The sequence below is a fragment of the Zea mays genome, chromosome 8, assembly GCF_902167145.1.
Source record: "Zea mays cultivar B73 chromosome 8, Zm-B73-REFERENCE-NAM-5.0, whole genome shotgun sequence".
Classification (NCBI taxonomy): Eukaryota; Viridiplantae; Streptophyta; class Magnoliopsida; order Poales; family Poaceae; genus Zea; species Zea mays.
The window spans coordinates 178,514,945-178,540,523 of record NC_050103.1 but is presented as its reverse complement, the minus strand read 5'-3'; the positions used below and the strand labels follow the sequence as shown (position 1 = coordinate 178,540,523).

General features: G+C 42.0%; 2 protein-coding genes and 1 non-coding gene across 4 annotated transcripts; 2 read left to right on the top strand and 1 right to left on the bottom strand.

The window, feature by feature from the left end:
• Position 1: 1 nt before the first annotated feature.
• Positions 2-2,305, top strand: LOC109939237 (uncharacterized). Its single transcript, XM_020542703.2, has 3 exons — positions 2-1,587; positions 1,663-1,911; positions 1,991-2,305. The coding sequence occupies exons 1-3, from the start codon at positions 908-910 to the stop codon at positions 2,106-2,108; spliced, it is 1,047 nt and encodes a 348-aa protein (XP_020398292.1). The 5' UTR covers positions 2-907; the 3' UTR covers positions 2,109-2,305.
• Positions 2,306-2,855: 550 nt separating this feature from the next.
• Positions 2,856-2,927, bottom strand: TRNAD-GUC (transfer RNA aspartic acid (anticodon GUC)). The gene has a single exon. It is a non-coding gene; the product is annotated as a tRNA-Asp (tRNA).
• A 7,987-nt stretch (positions 2,928-10,914) lies between these two features.
• On the top strand, positions 10,915-24,791 carry LOC103636591 (external alternative NAD(P)H-ubiquinone oxidoreductase B3, mitochondrial). 2 transcript variants are annotated; one of them, XM_008658946.3, is made up of 10 exons: positions 10,915-11,312; positions 13,203-13,464; positions 21,102-21,308; positions 21,797-22,047; positions 22,371-22,587; positions 22,723-22,827; positions 23,406-23,675; positions 23,779-23,900; positions 24,223-24,342; positions 24,434-24,791. In XM_008658946.3, the coding sequence occupies exons 1-10, from the start codon at positions 11,218-11,220 to the stop codon at positions 24,519-24,521; spliced, it is 1,737 nt and encodes a 578-aa protein (XP_008657168.1). In that variant the 5' UTR covers positions 10,915-11,217; the 3' UTR covers positions 24,522-24,791. The 2 variants fall into 2 exon arrangements, with proteins under 2 accessions (XP_008657168.1, XP_008657169.1); XM_008658947.3 differs by lacking the exons at positions 10,915-11,312; positions 13,203-13,464 and adding an exon at positions 20,133-20,210.
• Positions 24,792-25,579: the final 788 nt, after the last annotated feature.

Sequence of the window (25,579 nt, the reverse complement as noted above, 5' to 3'; positions counted from 1 at the left end):
CAGTGTTACTTGATGAACACAGTTGTACCTCTAGTGCTAGAAGAAAGACCACTACACCTACTAGTGCCTGGGTGGCATCAAAGGCTGTCCATCTGTTAAAGAATTCAACCATGGGAACTAAAGATTTGAGGATTAGGTTGGAAGAAAAATACAAGTGTGAAATACCTTATGACACTGTTTGGAAGGGAAGACAATTGGCACTGAAAGAGTTGCATGGTAGTTGGGAAGAAAGCTTTCAGATGCTATTCAATTGGAGAGCAGAGGTTTTGAGTCGGTCTCCAGGGAGTATCATTGAGGTAGACATTAAAGAGGTGGATGGCAAGGTATATTTTCATAGGTTTTTTTGTGCATTGGGTCCTTGCATTGAAGGTTTTTTAGAGGGTTGTAGGCCATATCTAAGTATAGACTCTACAGCACTTAATGGTAGGTGGAATGGGCATATGGCTGCGGCAACTGCTATAGATGGCCACAATTGGATGTACCCAGTAGCCTTTGGAATCATAGACGGTGAAACTGAAGACAATTGGGTATGGTTCATGAGCCAAATGAAAAGGGCTATATGAGATCTCCCTTTGCTTGCTGTGTGCACAGATGCATGTAAAGGACTAGAAAAGGCAGTTAAGCATGTTTTCCCTCATGCTGAACAAAGAGAATGCTTTAGACATCTCATGCAAAATTTTGTAAAAAGGTTTGGTGGTGACATCTTCTCCAATATGTACCCTGCAGCTAGAGCTTATAGGCCAGGAGTCAGCCAATACTTTTAACAAAGTGGAAAAGGAGTGAGTTTAACCCCGCCATTAAGTGTGATTATATCACCAACAACCTAGCTGAAGTTTTCAACAACTGGGTTAAAGATTGGAAGGACCTTCCAGTTGTTGAGCTTGCAGACAAGTGTAGAGAGCTGATAATGATTTTGTGGCAGAAAAGAAGAAGGATTGCAGACAAGTTGAATGGAAAAGTCTTACCTGCAGTTATACAACAGTTGAAGGTAAAGACTAGAGGACTAGGTCACTTGACAGTTACAAAGGCTAGTTATTTCTCTGCACAAGTGGATGACAGCACAAATACTCATAATAGGCATGTCGTTAAATCCTATTTACATGAATGTACATGTCTTGAATGGCAGCACACTGGCAAGCCTTGCCAGCATGCACTGGCGTTGATTACAGCACAAGATAGTGTGGATGTGGAGTTGGAGGATTTTGTGCATGATTTTTATTCGGTTCAGAGGTTCAAGAATGCATACAAGAGAATTATTGAGCCACTGCCAGATAAGACCCAGTGGCCACATGTGGACCTACCATTTGTTGTTGGCGCCCCACTGGACAAGAGAGGTAGAGGAAGGTACAAAAAACTCAGAATCAAGAGTTGCCTTGAAGGTGGGAATAGCAAGGGCAAAAAGGTTGCTGCAGAAAAAGGAAAAGAGGCTGACAGAGAGGCAGCTAATGAAGTTGACGTGCAGGCTGAAAACCAATCTGAAAAAAGCAAGAAGAAGATGATAAGAGGGAAGAGAAGGTGCAAAAAATGTGGAGAATTAGGCCATGGTGAAACCAGCTACAAGTGCCCATTAAATGGAACGAAGAAAAGGCAAGTGTTGAAATGTTTCAATCAAATTGTTGCCATTTAATTATTTTCTAATAACTCTATTTCTCTAACACGCAGGAAGAGAAAGCCTCGAAAAAACACAACTAAGTATGGGGAGAATGCCAAAGTGCCAACACAAAAGAAGTCAAAAGGAGGTGAGGGAGGTACTACTGCCCATGGAAGGGAGGAATGTGTTGTTGTCCAAGAAATGGAGATTGTTGCTGTTGTTCAAGTCATGGAGCAAGGTGATGCTGCTGTTGTTCAAAACCCAACTAAGCCTACAATGGAAACAATTATAAATGACAACCCAATTAGGGTCACCAGAAGGTTAGTAACTGAAGGAAAACAAAAGCATGTTGTTTATGCTCCTAAGACATGTACTGAACGTTTGCTGTTTCACTTGCAGTCGACTTGCAATGCTATTGGCAGATGGTACAACTTCACAGGAAGGTCTGCCATCAGCATCATTCTCAAACAAGATGACACCTCCTAAGAAGTTGACACCTAGGAAACTGAGATGCTGATTTGTGAAATCAGCTAGTATTTGTTAGTAGCATGTATCTGAGAAGTGAACTCAGCCTTTATGTATCTGTGAAAATTTGATATGGCTGCTAGCCTTTATGTACCTGAGAACTCCGCCTTTATGAACATCAACGTTGTGCTCAAATTGAGATGGATGCTTGCCTTGATGTGAATTCAGCCTTTATGTATCTGAGAAAAATTGAGCATGTATCTGAGAATGTTATTTCAGTTTTCATCTGTATTGTGGCTGACTAGCTAATTTTGCTTCTGTATTGTGGAGAAATTCCCTTATGTACTGTATGCAAATCTTATTGCAGGTTTGCTGCTACACACTTGAGCAAGTAGCAGTTTGACTGACAGGTAGCAGTTCGACTAGATAAATGGATCTGGCAAATCCTATTCACAGGTGAGTACTGGCGCAAGGGGCGGGAAAGGGCAGGCGCGAGAATGGATAGCGCAGGCACGAGAAAGTGCATTTGACGCCGAGGGCAAACCTGTCCGATCGTTTCCTGTGATTAGATTAAAACCTGTTTTAGTGTTGGTTAGATGGCCAAATGGCATTATAGCAGGTAAATCATTGTTCATAATGGTATCCAGTCGAAACCCACTCACTTGATGGCAAACTAGCGAATCCCACGTTTCATAATGGCTCGGTTCCAAATTTCTCTATGTGCACGTGGGAAAACAAAACATAGCATAAAAACTATTGGAGTATGTCGACTGCAAAAATTTACATGAATGGAAAAAAACGCCGTTGCCGGGGATCGAACCCGGGTCACCCGCGTGACAGGCGGGAATACTCACCACTATACTACAACGACTTGATGTCTATGGTAAATAATAAGTACTATCTATACCAAACTTCAGAGAACCAGAGGTCCACCGATTCCTTGAACCATGGTAATTCAGTCGAGCCATCCGATGGCAGTAGCCAGTAGTCGAGTAGACCTTGAAGAATCACACAGACGAGAAGAGAGTTAGGTACAGCCGTACAGGCAGACGGCCGTCAAGCCTACTGCTGTCAAAAAGTTTGCCAGGCACTTGGGCGTGGACAGATTTCCTTCTGTTCCTTCGTCAGGGAAACGCCCCCCCCCCCCCCCTCACGAGAAAATTTGCCAGGAGCTGGTCCTTCTGCCTGACCTCTCTATCACCCATTCAGTTATCTTCTCTTCCGATGCGGGGATGTGGTGGAGCTGAACCGTTCTGATGTGGATGTGGACCTCAGAAGGATCGACGCCGTACACGTTGTCCAGGAAATCTGGCAGTCGGTGCTTGTATGCTATTGCGACGTCATAAACTACATGGACGTGTCAGGGCGCTCAGGAGTCAAATATGAGAGTGAGTGAACATTAGCCGAAATACATTGCATTGCAGTAAACAAGAAACAGAAAAGAGATGCTTCAAAAGCTACAAAGTAGCTATAAGCTAGGGGATCGAAATCTTAATGAGTACAACTGCAGTTGTGTTTCATGCTACATGGAATTCAAGTAAATGTGGTCCTATCCTCTTAGTTTCCTCTATATAGTTGTTTTGATCAGTAACAATGATGAGATATTTTGGGGGATGCAAGTATATACTGGTCTATTGGACCACAAATACTGTACATTTGTACAACACCAGGACTAAACTCATTTAGTTCCCTTCTCGAAAGCAAAATATGCTTCTTAAAAAAAGCAAAATCTGATCCTTTACATTAAGTCAAATTATAATTGGATTCCCTCAAAAATATTATTATTACATGCCTAAAATGGAGAACATTTTTCATTCTATAGCAAGAATTGATAACTCATGTATTTGCTGAAAGTGAACTTTTTTAATACATTTCATAGATTTTACGAGTGATTATGTGTGCTCGGTTTCAAGGAACACCTAGAGAGGTTCACTTGAAAGTCACAAAAAGAATTCTAAGATGTTTGAAGCATACCCCCAATATTGTTCTATAATATCCAAAGGTGCTCAATTTGAATTGATTGGATATTCGGATTCGGACTATACGTGTTGCAAGGTTGATAGGAAGATCACCTCATGTTGTTGTTGATTTCTTGGTAGGTCTCTTGTCTCATGGTCCTCCAAGAAGCAATATTCGGTCGCTTTTTCTATCGTCGAGGTGGAATATATTTCAGCCGGTAATTGTTCTGCTTAATTATTTTTGCGTGAATCAAACTCTATTGGATTATAAATAGAAGTGGAACTCGTGTGTGAGGCCTGTCTTTGCCATTCCTAGCAGGCATTGAGCTCATTTGTGATCCTCTAACTCATTCTCTCACACTCTTTTCTTGAGATTGCATTCTAGTGAGAGATTAAGAGCTCCTAGTGCATTTGCATTCATTGGTGATCTTTGAGGCACTAGGTGGTACACCGAGCAAGCGTCGTTGACTTGTTACTAGGGATATAATCGGATCAAATACGGACAGATATTGATGTTATTGTATTCGTTTTCATAATTATAGTCGGATTCGAATACAAATACAGATAGTTTTGGATACAGATACGGATTATCTTGGTTACGGATGTAGATATTCACCTTTCGAATACGAACAAGTCGGACACGAATACTGTTGGTAACAAATATTTTATTCGGATAACAGGTACACACATCGTAAATGTTTGAGAAACTAAAGTACTCACTCAACTACTCAAGTATCTTGTTGCATGCATGCACTCAAGTAATTTAATACGCACTCAAGCACTTGCACACATGACACATGCACTTGCAATCGGATAGACTAAAATAAATTAAACAACTCAAGAAGCTTGATGCATGCACTTGAATTTTTGAAATCATAATAATTGTTTAAACTTCAAAGTTATCACAATCTCATAGTCATAGTCATAGTCACAGCTCACAGAGACAGTCACAAATAGCCAAATACAAAAGAAACAAAAGCAAGTCTGCTTGTCCCAGACGGTCATCCAGCCAACCCAAATAGCCAAATTCAAAATAAACAAAAGGAAGTCTGCTACTCTACTTGTTCTAGCTGGCCAGCCACCAGGTGTACAACCATCTCTTTTTTCCTTATTGACACCAACCAAAAGGGAGTAGTCCTTTACGTCCAAAGACTGTAGGATGGATCATGTTAGCAGATGCAATTAAGATACAAGTTGATAGACATGCTGTTAACTTAATGCTATGGAGAGAGTTGCTATTACAGAGATGACAAATAACACTAAAAATCATCATCTGTAAACAACCAATAGATTTGTTAACTGATTAAAGCCAAACAAATGGTTAGAAACTAACACCTTTCTCCTTAGTCACATATTGCTTTAGATCTCCATGTCGTCAATGTCGTTGTCCTCATCGTCATCACCATAGAGTTCCTCGTTAGCCAGACCTTCAGCTTGAGCCTACAAAAATTGTGGAGAATTGGAGATCAAATGGATTTAGAAAATAAATATGTACAAACCAACTGAGATCTAAAGGATTTAAACTGAAAACGATATGGGATACCTCCTCATTTGCAGAGCTGCATTCCTTGTTGTCTAAAATGAGATCATCCATAATTGATGGTACCTTAATCTTGCAATCTAAAAGTGCACAAATTTAATAATTAGTAACACTAACATAACTTGAATTGAAAATTAGTATTAGTAGGCTACAGTAGAGAAAATAACATATCAATTTTACCTCTATTAGATGCAATATACCAGTCCTTGGTACAAACTAGTGCCTCAACAATATCAGGCTCTAGACGACTGTGAACTTTACTAACAATACGCCCACTAGAGCTGAAGGCAGATTCCGAGGCTACAATAGAGACTTGAATGGCCAATACATCACGAGCAAGGCATGACAAAACAGGATATGTCACTTGGTTAGCCTTCCACCATGATAATATGTCAAACTGCAGACCTTTACCACTAGGATCAACCCACCTAATTGGTTTCTGTTTCATGTAAACATCCAATTCACTTACTTCACCTCTACTGGTTGCAGCTTCATCTTCATATAAAAACTCATCAATGTCAGTATTTAGACCAATTGGAATATCTTTATCTTTACCTGCAGCAAGGTCTGTCTGAGCACAAGAGCCTTGATTTGTAATACTTAAATATTCTTGGAACAGTTGGTTCACAACATCCATGAATCGAGTAATCTCTACAGTAGCCATGTCTTTGTAAATCTTCAACATAAAATATTCTACTATCTTTTTCTTGTATCTAGGATCAAGGAAGCATGCCACAACAAGAGCTATGTTGGACTTTCTCCAATACTTGTCATATTTCTTTTGCATAGCCTCGGCTATAGAAGCAATAGTAATATCAGCACTTTCACACCATTCTTCAAGTGTTAATTTTATTTCACAGAAATTCCACCAAAACAAGTTAGCTATTGGATACTGACACCCTGAAAACAACATTGTAGCATCATTGAGCTGCTTCAAGCATTTGCAAAATGATTCTGCCATGTCCCATTCATCATTCAATGGTGCACAATGCCCATATCTATCCTTGTGTAAGTATAATAGCCTTTCAAAAACACTTCTATAATAGAGAGCATGGCTCAACATCTCATATGTTGAATTCCATCTTGTAGGAACATCCAATGGAAGACCAGATTTATTATTCAAATCAAAAAATTCTGCACATTTATGAAATTCTTCCCATTGCAGTGTAGAGTTCTTCACAATGACAATGATGGCTCTAATGTTCTTAACCGATGATCCAATAATTGACAAACCATCTTGAGCAACTAGATTTAATATGTGACATAAACATCTTACATGAAAGAAAACACCCCCACAGATCAGAGAAGACTTCTGAAGCTTAGCAAGATTATTAAGCTCCTTCACAACTACTATCACACATTTATTATTGGATGAAGCATTGTCTAAGGTGAGAGCAAATAACTTTCTTCTAGATTCCAATACATCACACCTTTGATAAATTCAGTAGCCAGTAATTCTCCTCTATGGTGTCCTTTAACATGAGGGAGACAAATTATACGTTTTTGCATTTGCCACATATCATCAACCCAATGAATGGTGATGCACATATAACCTTTATTCTGGTTTGATGTCCACATATATCCATAGTTGCAGAAAATCGACAAGAAAGAGACTTAAGGTGCTCAAACATTTTTTCTTTTCATCCAAGTGTATTAACATTATTTCATTCCTAGTGCTTGTACGACACTTGAATGAAAAGTGTGGACGCAGAGACTTGATGAAATCAACAAAGAAGTCATGTTCAACCATCATAAATGGGTACTCAAGCATAATCATGGCCTTATAGAACTTTTTAGGCTAACTTCAGGATCATACTTGAAAGTTTGAACAATAACATTGTCACCTTTCTTGTTGCCCTTTCTTTATGTAGTGCTTTAGTTTCAAATGGTTCCAGAAGGCGGTTGTGGCCCTCGAGGATTCACAACGAGTTTTGAACGTGCACTTCTTGCATTTCGCCCAAACTTGTTCCTCCACCTTCCCATCATCTCCCTTTTGCATCACTGTGGACTTGGTGAAGTGGTCCCAAACCTTGGAGGTAGGCTTTTTGTTTGTTTTTTCCCTCTTTTCACCACGTCCTAATTCCTCGGTGCCATTGGACTCATCTCGAGCTTCTTCAATATTAACAACATTTTCAGCACTTCCACCTACTAGAACCATAACACCGACAAGTTGTTGTGTTCTAGGTGCAGACTGATTAGTGCCAATGGGTGATATAGAAGCAGGAGGTGCTCTTGTGCTTGCACATACACTCCCACTTCCAAACCTTAGCACTAATGGATTGGCAGCCATTGTCAGTTTGCCAGCCTCTCAATCTCGGACCAAATAGTGAACAAACACTACTCCAAAGTCCAAACAGGCAAACAATGAACGAGCACCAGTCCAGCAAGCAACAAACGTGATCCTAAACTATACATATAAATTTAAATAATGAAGCTTACAAAATACATCTACAGATAAGAAATGTACACATAACATTAGAAAAAATAAATATTAGAAGATTATGGATTACCTTGATTCCCTGAAGCCGGGGAATAGACTACGTCGGGTTGGGGGAGTTGGGGAATGGGAACTCGCCCTCGCCCGCTGCTCATCGGCGTGCCGCTCCAAACCCTACTGACCTACCTCAGTATAGGCGTATGCGTATGGCGACGGCGGCGTAGCAGCGAGCGGGCGTAGCAGCGAGCTCCGAGCCAGGGCCGCGTAGCAGCGAGCGGGCCACGAAGCGGCGGCGGTGGCGCCACCGAGCGGGAACAGCTAGCGCGAATGCGCGACCCAGCAGCGTCTTGACGAGCGAGGGCGTGCGGTGCGAGGCTGCGAGCTCCGGCCTCCAGGTGGCATGACCGCACGGTATTAGCCTGTTAGGGTTAGGGAGGGTAATGCAGACCGTAGGAATGGCCAAGTGGGCCGTAGTGGGCCGTGGTTTGGTACTTCGGTGTTTGCCAATTGCAGAGCTAAATCGGATACCTATTCGGATATATTCGATATTTTTGTCGAATACCTGATATCCGATGGATATAGCCTATATTGTATTCGATATCCGAAGCAAGTATCTGAATCCATATCCGATATCTGGAAAAATCGTTCGAATATCTGAAAAAATATCCAAATCAGTATTTGCTCTCTTCGGACTCGGATACAGACGGATATTATCCGTACTGTTTACATCCCTACTTGCTACTCTTGGAGGTTTCCACCTCCTAGACGGCTTGGGTGTTGTCTTCGTCAAGCTTTCCGTGAAGATTGTGGAGGACACGTAGTATTGATTGTGAGGGGTTCGCGACTACCTTGTCAGAGCGACAAAGGCGACACTAGGAATCAAGGTATTGAGTGATTTCTTGTCCACTTGGCTCAAAGATCAAGCCGTGTCTTGATGGAGGAGCAAGTGAGAGCTTGAAGTCCACCTCAACATGGATTAGGGGTGAGCGGAAAATCACTGATACCACAGGATAAAACTCGGTGTCATTCTCTTCACTCCTTACTTATTACTTTGCAAGTAGTTAGTAATTTATGTTTTGTCTCTCATTTCTAGCATGGTCATAATTGTTCATCATAGTTTGCTTACTTGTCATAGCTAGATAATTTATATCTCTTGTAGCATTGATCAAATTTCTTTAGTGTCTTTGATTTTAGTTAAAAACATCTATTTAACCCCCTGCCGGTGTCCTAGATACTACAACTGGTGCTCTTCTTGGGAGGCATCGTGGGTGTTGTCTTCTTTGCATAAACGATGGACGCTAAATGTTGGGGGCACTGCCACACGGTTGGGTAGATAGGTGGACCAAACACTCGGGGAGCAGGTGAGAGCTCAGTTGCACAACGAGATAGATTATAGGAACCGTGGCTTCTCATTTTGCGTGTTCCGTCCCGCTACAAGACGGGGGTATTCATAGGCCTGTTTGGTGATTGTTGTTAGTTTCGATCATCAATTGTGAGGGCTCTTTTGCTCATTCCCCGTGGTAGATTCGCGAAGAGCAACTCTAGTGAAAATAGTGGCTTGTTGAAGTGTCTCTCTAATGTGTTTTTATGGCATTCTATGTTATGGTCTTAGCATGTAATGCCAATTAGCGTAAGAGCCATCTAGCTTGAACTTGCCACAACGAGGACATAAGATGTTGGCAAGCAACTTACCTCATGGTTATATTCCGTGTCATCTCTTGCCCTATGTGGTTTGCTCATTATACTTACTCTTGCAATCACCTACGTTTACTCATTGTATGCTACTTGTTCAAGTAGCCTTATGTAGATTATAATTAGATATACTTGCATTTGTATGATATGCTTGCTTTGATCAACATAAACTAAATACCAAGTTACTAGTTTTTAAAAGGATTGCATATGGTGAATAAGTGCTAGCACAAAGTAGTTGCTTTAACACTGTTTTTGTATTGATCAAACTTTGCTCTAGCCTTGAGAATTAGTAGAATAATTTTGTATGTTATTCATTGTCATTCTAGCCATATAGATCCTTTCACTCCCCAATAGAGGGAGTCTAAACCTAGGTAGAACAAATATTATGTCTAAGTTGTTCATTAATTTGATTTGTTGTTGCCTCAATCTTTACTGCATCATAACCATCATTGGACTCATACTACATATTGCATGAAAGTTGGAATTGAAAATAAACAAATTTTATTTAGGATCTACTCTATCTGTATACCGTACCTATACGGTAGGTATATCGGACTTGTTCGACATTTACCCCACGTGTTGTATTTGTTGTTTGTCGCAGTAATCATTTGTACTATAGGTGTTTGGCTTCTAGTATTGTTTAATAGCTTTTATATACTTGATGTTTCTTTCTAAAGGGGTTGATTTACTATAATTTTGAGATTTCTAAGAAATTGGTAAGTCTCTTTTAGTGATATATATATATATATATATATTAATTATAATTTTTCAGAACCGTCTATTCACTCCCCAAGACATCCTTATGTTTTTTTCAAACGACTCTTTCTACTAAACCGTTTGATAGAGATTTGTGAAGACTAGAGTTAGAGCAAGAGAAAAACCCTACCAAAATAGGGTCTAGTAATATGGAAAAGAAAACCCTATCGAACGTACAACTATGTCGCTGTAATCTCGAAGTAGCCAGATCTCCACCATTCCTTCTACTTCCTTTCCTCTGTCCCAAAATAAATATGACTATATACTCGGACCAGCCAAGATTTTTTTAAGTTTAATTAGATTTATACAACATATTAATAAATAAATTTACTGTAAAAATGTATTCAGCGGGATAAATACTAATTATATACCGTAAATATTATTGTTTTCTTATATATTTTTATTTATCAAAACTAAATCGACCCTTTTCTGACGGGCGTTTACTTCTTTCTTTCTTGGTTCACAAGACAACGACGCCAGCGCCCGGCGCACGCCTGGCCTACCCTTACTCTCTCGCGACCATCACAGCCGTCCACGTTCACGGGCCGATAATCCCTGCCCTGCGAGGTCAGATGCTGTACGTGCCGGGGGAGTCGGGCGTGCATGTGCGTAGGCTCGTCCCGAAAGGCAAGGAGACTCCTCGCCCTCGTCCCCGTACGTCCGCCGCCGAGTGTTTGGGAAGCGAGCAAACCGCTCCTCCCCATCCTTGTTCTACCATTGCGCCGCGCGTATCCCACGTCGACGCGGTCGAGGGAGTCCAGGCTGTTGCCAGCGAGCGATGGCGAGCAACGGCTCGTCGCTGGTGCGCCGAGCCGCCGCAGCGGTGCGCCGCATGCCTCGTTGGAAGAAGCGGCTTGTCTTCTTCGCCGTCGGGTGCGTTCAGCGGCTTCACCACCCCTATGCATTGTTTTCTTTTGACCATGTGATTTTTTCTACCCCGTTGCTGGTTGATTGATCTCCGTCAACCGCGCCGCCGTCGTGCTGCGTTGGGCCTGTGTGCTTTGGTACATTTGCCACTATAGCTTCAATTCCTGACTTTTGGTGAGCTTTTCCCTCTTAGTTCCAGGCTCGTAGCAACGGCGTTAAGGAGTTTTTTTCCATGAGTGATTCAGCCGATCAATTGAATTTAAATTGGTTGGATATATTTTTCTTTTGCAAATATAATTTCTTCACTATATGATGACCTGTAACACCCTGTCCATTATTTCGTTTCCTTCAGCTTCGTTTGTTAGAGCATCTCCAAGAAAACACGTAAAAGCTTCCCAAAACCATTTTTATAAAAGAAACGCTGATTTCCATACTCCAACAGAATTCCTTTCCTTGCTCGCATTATTTCGCGACCCACAAACAAGGACCGGCGTCTCTCAAATATGCGCGACAAGAAAGTTCTCCAATCGCCTGTGTACGTGCGCGCACTAGCTAGTGGCGCGACGGGCGTGTCCTGTGCTGGTGTGCGAGAACACAAGGCAGTGGCATGCAAATTAAAAAAAAACAACGACATGTATGTGGGCTAGCTACATGCATTAAAAGTTGGTCAAATTTCGTTTTAGTTTTTTATTTTGGGGAAACTGCTGGAGTAAACATTTTATTCCACCCCTAATCAGTTTTAGTATGCCCTCTATAATTTGTTTTTGGGGAAATTTTTTGCATATTCTTTTGGAGTTGCTCTTAAACAGCACTGCGTTGATGTGCAGTTCTTACCAAAATTCGAAACCTCGTTAAGTGTGCTGAACTACCTGTCTGATAAATTAGTAAATGGATCTAACCATTCTCCTGCGGCAAGCCGATATATGCGGTTGTTTATGGGGTCAGCAACAAGGATTTTGTTGTCTTAAATTAGAAATCTTGCAATTTACTTCAAATTTTCTGGGAGATGAGCCATGTATGTAAAAATGTGAATCATATCATGCTCACGATTCATCCTGTTTCGTGGTTGAATTGGCCTGGTATTTGGCGGCTTGGCGCATCTCAATTTTAGAATGGGTTCTCGAGGTATTTGAATTGATTATATTGTCCTATTGTCCATGTATTGCAACGCTGTATATCTATGTGTTTGAGATTAAATTAGATGATAGAATAGAAACCGAAATTGTTCATTTTCTCTCTATACCTGTAGATGTGATTCTATATGATAAGTAACTATGCTTCGGTTCATTCTAATGCCTTGTGAATGTGATTCTATATGGCCAGTAGCTATGCGACATCTTGTTGTGCGAGTTGACCCGGTAGGTTTTGAATCTGGGATTTAGGGAGCAGGCGTAGGTGCTCTAGGTGTTTAAGTTTGATACAATGTCTCATGAGAATGTGCATTGGCAATGCTATATGTGTATAGTATGCTTTTTATTATTTGTCATCTAGTTAATGAGATGAGATAGCAGATGAAATTCTTCCAATTTTTTAGTTGCTGTGCCTGGAATGTGTTTCTAATTCCGCAGCAGAACGTGTAGTTGTTCATTATATATGCCGTTTGATGATCACTAAAAAATAGCTAATGTTTTTTAGCAGTTTAGAATTGTTTCCTTGGTTACATACAGAAAGGCAAACAGTGTTTAGCCCTTGTATTAAAACACTTTTATTATTTGAATCTTGAATTCTTATGAACCTCAGAAGTGGTTAGCAATTTATGAATATATCTGGAAATAGTGTCAAGGAAACTTAATTTTTATACTTTATGGCAATCCAACAGGCATACTTCACTTTTTTTTACTTAGTGCCTTCACCTATATTTCAGGAGTGACACTAGTATTTTTTTTTTTTTTGTAGAGCTAGCACCTTAACTTATGCTTGTCAAGATAATCGTGTTCTTCAAATTTGTGATGTTACTGGAAACAAGAAGAAGGTGGTTATCCTTGGAACTGGATGGGCTGGTGCAAGTTTCTTGAGAAATATTGACACATCTTTGTATGATGTCCATGTGGTATCACCTCGCAATTACTTCACCTTCACTCCTTTGTTGCCAAGTGTGACATGTGGCACAGTCGAAGCACGTAGTATCGTGGAGCCAATTCGCAATATCGTGAGAAAGGTATGTCCATATAGTCTTGTTTTTTTGTTTTGTTTTTTTGCGAGAAAAAAGAGAGCTCTATTCACTACTCAGCAAAGCCATTATATTCCTGAGCGATTAACTGTTCCACACACTGGGAAACGATCATGCTACAATGCAGCATTTGAAGTTCGCTTCGCAAGTTGCACAAGCTCATGGTTATGGGCCACGCCATTCTGCTCTCTTGTCGAATGTTTCACAGCAAGTTTTGGAAAGTCAGTAAGTCACGCTTATAGATGGCTAAACGGGCTGGCACGGTCCAACCTGGCACGTCTAACGAACCGTGCCGTGCCAATTGAGCCCACGTGCCGCGGTAGCGACCCAGATAGATGGCTAAACGGGCTGGCACGGTCCAACCCAGCACGTCTAACGAACCGTGCCGTGCCAATTGAGCCCACGTGCCGCGGTAGCGACCCAGGCACAACCCCGTCAGCAAAAAATGTGTAGCTGCGGGGGTTTGAACACACAATCTAGTGTATGAAAGACTTAAACGCACTCATCTAGCCATTACGACTACAATTTTATTGTATTATATGTTGAATTCTTATACTAAATATATGTAAACTATTATTTTTAAAATAGAAAATGTAATCGTGTCGTGTTCGTGCCGGCACTACTAGTCAGGCCAGGTCGTGTCTGAACCGTGCTTTTTCGTGTCGTGATTGGGCTGACCATCATGTTAGTGTCAAATGGCCATCTATAGTCTAGCCCAGCTTCCTTCGCCTCTCTGATCATTTGGTGCCAGACTTGATACCTGGTTCAGCGGCTGTTGAAGGAACAAGTATCAAGTATGACCCTTGTCCTATACCACGCCGTCCCCAGCTGGAATGGCACACCGTAGCCTCGACCTCCTCGGCATGCGATGCGATCCCGCGCATGGAAGATGGCCATCCAAACTGCTAGCTCCACTTTTCTGGTCCAGTCTCGTACTGTATGCTCGTATGATGACTCCAATGCCTGCACGTCCTGAAACAGCATTAATGCACCATCAACATTAAATTTAAAGCAGCCTACAGACCAGCGATTTCCTCGCCATCTGCTTGCCATTCATGGAAGACAAGCCTGTATCATGTCTCAATGTCAAAGCTCTGTTCAGAACTTCCGCAGGAATGCCACGCAGCCCTCAATCGTCGATCGCTCTTCGTTGTGAACTATCTGGTTGCGGACGAACCATGTACGCCATAACAAGAGTAGCAATTGGGCTTTCTGATCAATATCCCAGGCTGAGCATCGTTTCCTTAGCCTTTCAACCAGCAGCTGGAACCTTTCCGCCTTCATCCGTCCCTCAGGTGTGGTGAGGCCCAGATATTTCGCTTCAAATGCAACTGTGCCCACCTCTAGGCAGGTTTGCACCTGTCTTCAATACCTCATACATCTTCTGATTTCTGGTTGAAAAATAAAGAACATTTGTTTGCATTCAATACCTTTAGTATACTGCTGCAACATTTGTCTGACTGCACCTGCGTTTCATTAGCCTGAAAGAAAAATAAGATGTCATCTACAAAGAAATGGTGAGATACTGCTGGGGCTCTTCGGCATACCCTCAGACCTTAATTTTGACCTTCCTCAGACTCTTTAGGCAACAATTTAAAAAGACCACGGCACCAGGCACCAGCAACAGATAAAAAGAGGTAAGGTGAAAGTGGATCACCTTGGCGAAGTCCCCGCGTCGGCTGGATGGATGGTGTCCAGAAGGAACACAATTGAAACGTATAGCAAAACGGGGTTGCTGTCATGACTGAAGACGCGGACTGAAGTGGATCTGCGGGAGATGGAGTGGCGCGAAGACTGGTGGACCGAGGTCAGTCAGCCAGGCATTTCTATTTCGTTGTTAATGGAGTCTGTAATGGAGTTGTGGGCTGTTAAGCCGTATTAGTGCCATCTTGGGCCGTAAATAATAGACCAGGGAGTTGTTGGTGTGCGTATAAATATTGTACTCGGTGCTTTGAGCCAGACAGGCAAAATCAGAAAGGAATCGAATCTGTTGAAACTACCCAACCACTTATCTCTGTTCTTCTCTGCTTGTCTTGCGTCTCACGTCGCGGTGGTCTCTACCGCTGGCCAAGGGTCGTGACAAGTGGTATCAGAGCCATCGATCTTCGGAGGAGAGCACCACGGCGCCATCCACCAAGCCGTCGGTGCAAACGCGGCTGATTCTGGAAGCCATGGCGGGAGCTGAGCAGAAAGGAGAAGAGCGATGGGAGCGCATGTTGACAGCGGTGGAGCGCCTGACGGGCAAGATGGAGGCGATGGAGGTCGGTCAGAGGAAGGCTGAGGAGGATCGGGCGCTCATGGCTCGTCAACTGCAGGAGACCGAGCAGACTGTCTCGCGTCTTCGACTCGAGCTGCTGGCGAAGGATTTGGAAGGTAACGAATCCAACTCTGAGCGAGAACACCGTGTCCATCGCGGGGATGAGAGGGGCGGAGGATTCGGCAGGGAAGGAGGTAGAGAACGGAGGGAGCAATGGGGTGAAGGAAGGGAGTTCAGGCCCAGTTCTCTACCGAAGTGGTCGTTTCCTAAGTTCCATGGGAATGATCCAGGAATCTGGTTTGATAGGTGTGTGGAATATTTCACAGTTTATCAGGTGCCCGAATGGATCTGGGCAAGCACTGCCTCGACGCACATGGAGGGAAATGCGTCGAAGTGGCTGCAGGTGTATAAACTGAAACATGGTTTGGGAGACTGGGAGCAGTTCACCCATGCGGTGAGGGAGAAGTTTGGGGTGGAAGAGTACCCTCATGCCATGAGAGCGCTGGTCAATGTGAAACAACAGCATGGGGTAGAAGAATATTCCCAGGCTTTCAATGATATCAGATATGCAGCTACTTTGCATAATCCGGAGTTGGATGAGACTTTGTTTGTGACCCACTATGTGAGGGGTTTGAAGCCTGAGATTCAGTCCCAAGTGATGGCCCGGACGCCCAAGACAGTGGATAAGGCCATGAGATTAGCCCAATTATATCAGGAAATTGCCGAGAAGAATAGGATGAGAAGTCAGAAGGGAGTTATGGGAATCAAGACTCAAGCAATAGGGAGTAGAAGTGGAATTCTGAATCCTGAATTGAATAAGGAAAGGCAGTTAAGAGATTATAGAAGGGCCAATGGGCTATGTTACATATGTGGAGACAAATTTGAACCTGGGCATCAAGCCAAATGTCCCAAGCGAGTAGTGACTCAAATACATCAGTTGACAGTGGAGGATATGAGCACAGTTCTAACTGACGAAGTGTTGCTGAAGCTGGAACAGGAGGAGGAGCATATAGTGGAAGGATTACATCAGCTGTCCTGGAATGCCATAAAGGGGACAGAGTGTGATGGTTGTATGAGGGTGCTATCTCTGATTCAAGATCAGGTGCTGGTTATGCTGATTGACTCCGGGAGTTCCACAACTTTTATTAGTCAGAGGATGGTGACTAAACTGGGGTTGAGCACAGAAGATTGTCCTCCTGTGAAGGTGAAGGTAGCTAATGGAGAGATCATGGTGTGTGAAAAAAATGTCAGAGAGGTGAAGTGGAAGGCTGGGGGGCATGTTTATAGAACTGCCATGAGGGTGTTGGCGTTGGAGGCTTATGATGTGATATTAGGGTATGACTGGTTGAAACAGCATAGCCCAATGCATTGTGACTGGATCAACAAGGTGCTAACCTTCTGTGATCAAGGGGTGGAGGTTAAACTTCAAGGGGAAGCAGACCTAAAGAGAGAGGTGCAACAGGTGTCTGTTTTGCAGTTAGAAAAGTGGGTGAAGGGAGATGAAGTATGGGTGTTTGTGATGCTGGAGGAGGTTAAAGGAGAGGAAGATGAGGCTGGAAATGAGACACTAACAGGAATTCTGGAAGAGTTTGCGGATGTGTTTGCGGTGCCCACCCAGTTGCCTCCCACTAGACCATATGACCATCATATCCCACTCTTGCCAGGTTCTATACCAGTGAATTCCAGACCCTACAGGTATTCACCACATCACAAAACTGAGATTGAAAAGCAAGTGTCGGAACTATTGGCTGCGGGATTGATAGTTCCTAGTGTGAGTCCTTTTGCCTCTCCTGTGTTATTGGTGCAAAAGAAGGATGGAAGTTGGAGGTTTTGTGTGGATTACAGAAAATTGAATGACATGACAATTAAGAACAGATTTCCAATGCCTTTGGTGGAGGAGATATTGGATGAATTAGCTGGAACTAAATTTTTCACAAGTCTCGACATGACCTCAGGGTATCACCAGATCCGAATGGGGGCTGAGGATGAGTTCAAAACTGCTTTTAAGACACACCATGGTCATTATCAGTTCAGGGTGATGCCATTTGGGCTCACCAATGCTCCAGCTAGCTTTCAGTGTGCCATGAATTCAATATTGCAGAGTTTCCTCAGAAAATTTGTGATGGTTTTTCTAGATGACATACTCATTTACAGTTCCAGTTTGGAGGCTCACTTGCAACATATTAGACTGGTTTTGGATAAGTTGAGAGAACATCAGTTTATTTGAAAATGAAGAAATGTACATTTATGAAATCTGAATTGAAGTATCTGGGGCATGTGATTTCAAGAGAAGGGGTATCAACTGACCCTAGTAAAACTGAAGTAATGTTGAACTGGCCCCAGCCCAGGAATGTCACTGAGCTTAGGGGATTTCTTGGCCTTACAGGTTACTATAGAAGATTTGTGAAGAACTATGGGTTGTTGGCTAAACCTCTCACAAGGCTGTTGCAAAAACAGCAAGGGTTTGCATGGTCAGAAGAAGCTCAGATAGCTTTTGAAAACTTGAAACAAGCTATGGCCTCTACTCCAGTTCTGGCTTTACCAAGATTTGACTTGCCATTTACGGTAGAAACTGATGCTTCAGATATAGGATTGGGGGCTGTTCTGATGCAACAAGGCAGGCCCATAGCCTTCATCAGCAAGGCATTGGGTGAGAAGAACAAACACCTTTCAATTTATGAGAAGGAGTTTTTGGCTCTGATCCTAGCAGTGGACAGGTGGAGACAATATTTGCAGAGGGGTGCCTTTGTGATTAAAACAGATCACAAATCTCTGACTTATCTTGGAGATCAGCAGTTACAGTCTGATCTGCAGAAGAAAGCCATGACCAAGCTTATGGGCTTGCAGTTTCAGGTGGTGTATAAAAAGGGCACAGAGAATGTAGTGGCGGATGCATTATCAAGGGTGGAGCATATGATGGGGTTGTCTGTTCTCTCTGAAATTCAGCCTATATGGATTCAAGAAGTAGTGAACTCGTATGCCACAGATGAGGATGCACAGCAATTGATCACTCAACTGTTAATTCAGAGCCCGGATGAACAGGGGTTTTCTTTGCAGCAAGGTATTATCAGAAAAGCAAACCGGATCTGGATTGGGTGCAACTCAGCTCTGCGCACTAAACTAATTGCAGCACTGCATGATAGTGCAGTTGGAGGGCACTCTGGAATTCAAGCAACATATCAGAGGGTAAAGAAGGTGTTCTGGTGGAAGGGTTTAAAAAATGATGTGACACAGTATGTGCAGCAATGTGCAATCTGTCAAAAGGCCAAGGCTGAGAGGGTGCACCCCGCAGGGCTGCTACAGCCTTTACCAGTTCCGCAAGGTATTTGGGAAGATGTGACTATGGATTTCATAGAAGGGTTACCAAAGTCTGAGGGGTTTGATACCATTCTGGTAGTGGTGGATAGATTCTCGAAATACAGTCATTTCCTTCCTCTAAAGCACCCCTTTACTGCTAAAGGAGTTGCCCAAGTATTTCTCGAGAATGTGGTGAAGTTGCATGGGGTTCCCAGATCTATAGTGTCTGACAGAGACAAGGTTTTCACCAGTGCCTTTTGGAAAAATCTATTCCAACTTATGGGAGTGAAGTTGCTGATGTCCACTGCATATCACCCTCAAACGGATGGTCAGAGTGAGCGAGTGAATCAGTGCTTGGAAATGTATCTCAGGTGTGCTGTACATGACCAACCTAACAAGTGGAAGAGCTGGCTCGCTTTAGCTGAGTACTGGTATAATACTACATATCATTCGGTGCTGGGATGTACGCCCTTCAAGGTGTTGTATGGCTATGAAGCACCATTGCTTGTTGCACCAAAAACGCTGGGCATGGAAGATAGGGAGATAGCTGACTGGTTTGCTGAAAGGAATGCATTTTCAGTCATGCTAAAGGAGCAGTTAGCACGAGCTCAGCTTCGCATGAAGCAGTATGCTGACAAGGGCAGAACTCCCAGGGAATTTCAAGTGGGCGATCTGGTTTTGCTGAAGTTACAACCTTATGCACAAAAGACTGTGGTGAACCGATCCTGTCCTAAATTGGCATTTAAGTACTTTGGTCCTTTCAAGGTGATATCAAGGATTGGGGAGGTGGCATACAAGCTCGAATTACCTGGGGATGCACAAGTACATCCGGTTTTTCATGTGTCACAACTGAAGCCATTCCTGCCCTGTTATTCTCCAGTTTTCTCAGAGCTACCTCCTGCGGTGGATTTGTCTCAAGGGGGTATAGAGCCAGAGCAGGTCCTTGATCGAAGGATGGTGAGAAAGGGCAATCGAGCTATTGTTCAAGTGCTGGTGAAATGGAGTGGGGTACCTAAGGAAGCTGCAACATGGGAGGATTATGCAGTGGCCAGGGCACGGTTTCCAGAGGCAAACGCTTGGGGACAAGCGTTATCTGAGGCCCGGGGAGATGTCATGACTGAAGACGCGGACTGAAGTGGATCTGCGGGAGATGGAGTGGCGCGAAGACTGGTGGACCGAGGTCAGTCAGCCAGGCATTTCTATTTCGTTGTTAATGGAGTCTGTAATGGAGTTGTGGGCTGTTAAGCCGTATTAGTGCCATCTTGGGCCGTAAATAATAGACCAGGGAGTTGTTGGTGTGCGTATAAATATTGTACTCGGTGCTTTGAGCCAGACAGGCAAAATCAGAAAGGAATCGAATCTGTTGAAACTACCCAACCACTTATCTCTGTTCTTCTCTGCTTGTCTTGCGTCTCACGTCGCGGTGGTCTCTACCGCTGGCCAAGGGTCGTGACAGTTGCACACTCCATCAACCACTGCCCACACTTTGGAGATAACCCCAGTCGACACGGTCATACGCCTTACATAGATCCAGCTTGTATGCACAGAAATTACTTCTATAGAAATCCTTTTTTTAATGAGCCGGCATGAGATCTACCCGTTGTATCAAAAAGAGGTAAATCCCTAAAGGGCTATATAAATCCTGTTGAATGGCATGCAAACATTCAAAAGCAATGAGCATTATCCATTATAAATTTGTAGTACTTATAGCCATGAGATGATCATATTTTTGTTTCTACGATTCTGTGTTAGTACATATATGATATATTATCAGGGTTTACAATTTCGACTGAAATTTCAGAAATTTCCTTGATTTCGGTGGGGTCCGAAAAATATATGGTTCCGAAATTGGCATTTTTTAATATAAATTATATCATTTTTTTGTTTTTAAAAAATTAAATCTATTTGATTTTGACCTAGAATTTCCGAAATTTCGGAAATTTCCTGTTTTTCGCTGGGGCCAAATTTTTTCTTTTTCGAAACTGTAAACCCTGTATATTATATGGACTGTGCAACTGATATATGATAAAGTGCTAGTGCTGCAACTGATTTGCGCTTAATATTTCTGTAGAGAAATGGTGCATTCCGATTTTGGGAGGCGGAGTGCTTCAAGATTGATCCAACAAACAAAAAAGTCCACTGCAGATCAGATGTTGGGACAAACATTAATGGAAACGGTGAATTTGTGGTGGATTATGATTACCTGATTGTCAGTGTTGGGGCTAGACCTAATACTTTCAACACGCCTGGTGTTACTGAGAATTGCCATTTCCTAAAGGTGTGTACTGTAAGGCCTAGTGAAGCAATGAAGTCCCTAGTTGAATTGATGAACAAAGGTTTTTCATGCTATTTATTTATTTTTTATATGGATGTTAGGTTTACCTTGGGTGATTGGGTCCTACTCCCTACATTTTAAATTATAGGTCACTTTAGCTTTGTTCTACGAACTTCTAATATTCATCAAGTTTTTAGAAAAAAAATACATTAACATCTACAAGTTAAAATAAATACACTATCAAGACATGATTTATGGAAAACTTAATGAAACTAATTTGGTGTTGTTGACGGCCGTGCTTTTTTCTACAAACTTGGTCAAAGTTAGTTAAGTTGATTTAGAGCAAAGCTAAATTTTATTATTTGGTTTACTTGTTGCATGTTCCATGACCTGTTGTTTTCTGCTGCTCTTGATGTAACATGTAATGCTGTTAACGTTTTTTTTAATTAGTGCAAAATTGAGTGCCTTTTGATAGAGTGTCACTATTGTAGGAAGTAGAGGATGCTCAAAAGATCAGGAAGAGTGTCATGAAATGTTTTGAAAGAGCTGCCCTTCCAAATCTTTCTGAGGAAGAACGAAAGAAGAACCTTCATTTTGTTATTATTGGTGGTGGCCCAACAGGGGTAGAATTTGCTGCAGAGTTGCACGACTTTGTGAATGAAGACTTGGCAAAGTTGTATCCTGATGTTAAGAAGCACGTAAACATTTCAGTAATTGAAGCAGGAGGTCATATCCTTACAATGTAAAGTTCGTTCTGTGCTTTGTAACCCCTTTGATGTTTACTTCAGTCAATCTAATTAACCCAAAGCTATATTGTGGAGACACCAAATAAAATGGTTAGATGTGTCTTTGCTCTATTTTATTTTTCATAAGGAACAAAAAGTGTTTCTGAAGAATTATTGTCTCATACTTGCTACTTTTATGTGGTGTTTCTTATGTTTATGCAGTTAATACGAGAGGCTCGTGAAAGATCTCCTGAATCATCTTATATATTTAATGCACCTGTTGCCTCCTGATGTCTTCGATATGTTGCAGTATTTTAATAATATTTCATGGTTTATTTAGGTTTGACAAAAGAATCACCCAATTTGCTGAAGAGAAGTTCAAGAGGGATGGCATAGATTTGAAGACAAATTTTAAAGTCGTGAAGGTGTCTAATAAGGATATTCTCATGACCAATCCTGCTACAGGAGAGGTCGCCGTTCCTTATGGGATGGCAGTTTGGTCAACTGGAATTGGAACCCGTCCCATCATTATGGATTTTATGAAGCAAGTTGGTCAGGTATATCTTGTATATCCTTGGTATATCTTGTATATGCTCTTGGTATATTTTGTATGTCCTTGTTCTCCGTTCACGACTCACGAGTGAAAAATGTCCATGTACACACCAAGTCCAATATCCACATTTCTTTTGCAGGAGAACCGGCGTGTGCTAGCTACTGATGAGTGGCTTAGGGTTCAAGGGTGTGAGGATGTATATGCTCTTGGTGATTGCGCAACGATTGCTCAAAGAAAAGTTATGGTACGTTCATGCTACTGAAATTTTAAAACATGTTATACCAAAAAGCACACCATAGGTATGACAGTTGTTTATCAAAATTACTACTCATGGTCTCTCTTAGTTCAAACTGACACCTGCATTTAGCTTGTTTTTAATAGTGGCAATTGTGTGTATCGTATTTACTTTCTTTTAAGAATCTGGATCTAATACCAAACATAGCTGCTATATTCACATAGGGAAGAACCAATTAGAAAAGTGTTGTTGCTTTTAGTGTTGAGTTTTTATTAGACTATTCCACTTTCTACCATCTTCTATTTCAAGTTATATTCTGTAAAAAGTGTAATCTACAATGTAAAACAGTGTTTTGTATAACCATATGCACGATCTGATGAAGACGGCCTTAGAGGTCTTGCCGCAAAATTAGATTGCATTGTATTGAGCTTCTAATTATATACAATACATAGGACTAAATGACTAATACACTACGTTAGTAGGCAATACTAAATCGTTGTCTGAAACGTAATATGAAGCTGACTGGAGGGAGTAGCATTTGTTTAAAATGTGCTTACATATTTAGTGGGTCATATTAACGTTTTCAGGAAGATGTTGCTGCCATATTCCGAGTAGCAGACAAGGATAACTCTGGCACTTTAACTGTGAAGAAAATAAAAGATGTTCTTGGAGACATCTATGAGAGATACCCACAAGTGGAATTGTATCTTAAATCCAACCAAATGAAGGGCTTCCATGATCTACTTAAAGACTCAGATGGTAGCTCCAAGGAGTTCAAAGAACTGGACATCGAACAGTTCAAAAGGGCCCTTGCTCAAGTGGACTCTCAAGTCAAGATGCTCCCAGCAACAGCTCAGGTTATTGGCGTGTAGCTTTAGAGGCGAGCTGACTCATTGAGTTCAGAGTGGCAAGATCACTTCTGTAATTTATGTGCTAACATTGTACTGCTTGTTGGTTCAGGTTGCTGCACAAGAGGGAAGTTACCTAGCGGATTGCTTCAACAGAATGAAGATGTGTGAAGAATATCCTGAGGGGCCTATAAGGATCAGAGGTGCAGGGCGCCATCGGTTCAAACCTTTCAGGTCTGTTTTCCATGCTATGGTATATCTCCATAAGGCTTGTTCGGTTGTATCTGGATCGAAGGGGGTTGGAAGGGATTAAATCTATTTTTAGTTAAAATTGAATATAAAAGGATTTAATCTCCCTCAACCCCCTTCGATCCAGACCGAACCGAACATGCCCGTAGGGGGAGTAACTGATATAGATTACAAAATTCTGTAAAAAAAACATACCTGTAACTTCGCTGTTCTCAATATGTGTAACTGGATGATACTTCCATTTGCATGACTATGATTGAGCATCCTGAACCTAGCAGTTACTAATCTTTTGTCGTGTGATGTACAGGTACAAGCATCTTGGGCAATTCGCTCCACTGGGTGGAGAGCAAACTGCTTACCAATTGCCAGGTGACTGGGTACATGTTGGACACAGCACCCAATGGCTGTGGTATTCTGTCTATGCAAGGTATGATCTTGTTCCGGTCCCTCAGTATGCTCTACCTTACATATCTAGTTGAATGCTGGTTTTGATTGCCGTTTGCTCTTGTTCAATACAGCAAACAATTCAGTTGGCGCACAAGGATGCTAGTCGTATCAGATTGGGGGAGGCGATTCATCTTTGGAAGGGACTCCAGTAGCATATAAATTGAAATCTCCCAAATCTGTATCCACCTACGTTATATAGATGCATGCTACCAGTACTACTTGCATCAGTTTTGCTGTCCCACTATTTTCGAACGTAGCCTAGCAAGGTTTCTGATACCAAATTTTGACCTTGCCAATTCTTTTGTTATTCGTATTACTTTGGATATATGTTTTTTTATGTAGGGCACTGTGATTTCTAGCTATATATGTTTTGATTGTCAGTTTGAGTTCTGTTGCCATGGGCGATCGAGTATTTATTTTTCCTAGGTTTCTTATCACATCTGCTGCCTGATTGGAATCTGCAAGTTTTTCCTTATCACTTTAGTTGTATAAAAATGTAACCGTGAGTGTGAATTGACCTGTTAGGATGCTGCACATGCACCAGAGGAAAAAACATAAACAAGGCATAAATAATTCGAGACACATGTCACAGAGAACCTGTCAACCAGTACCGTACACATAGAGGCTGGAGCTCCAATGCTCGAGTTCTGTTGAGGTAGGGTTTTGAAGTCTCTAGAACCCTCTCTATTGCAGCTGATACAATACACATAAATATACATGCCTCTTGGGCTCTACATACACGGACGGACACGGCCCAACACTCCCCCTCAAGATGGACGATAGATATCAATCATTTCCATCTTGTTACATAATATATGACACTCTTTTACTCCTAAACCCTTAGTTAAGCAATCAGCTATTTGATCCTTCGAACTTACATGACTCAGCTCTAATGTTCCATCATCTAACTTCTCCTTGATGAAGAACCGATCAATCTCCACATGTTTTGTTCTGTCATGTTGAACATGATTATTAGCTATACTTATAGCTGATTTGTTATCGCACCCTAGCCTCAGGGGACTTCTTCTCAATACATTCAATTCTGATAGAAGATTCTTAACCCACAGCATCTCACATAACACAAGTGACATAGCTCTATATTCTGCTTCAGCAGTGGAACGGGATACAACTGATTGTTTCTTACTTCTCCATAATATCAAATTTCCCCCAACAAACACACAATAACCTGAAGTCGATCTTCTATCATCAAGGCAGCT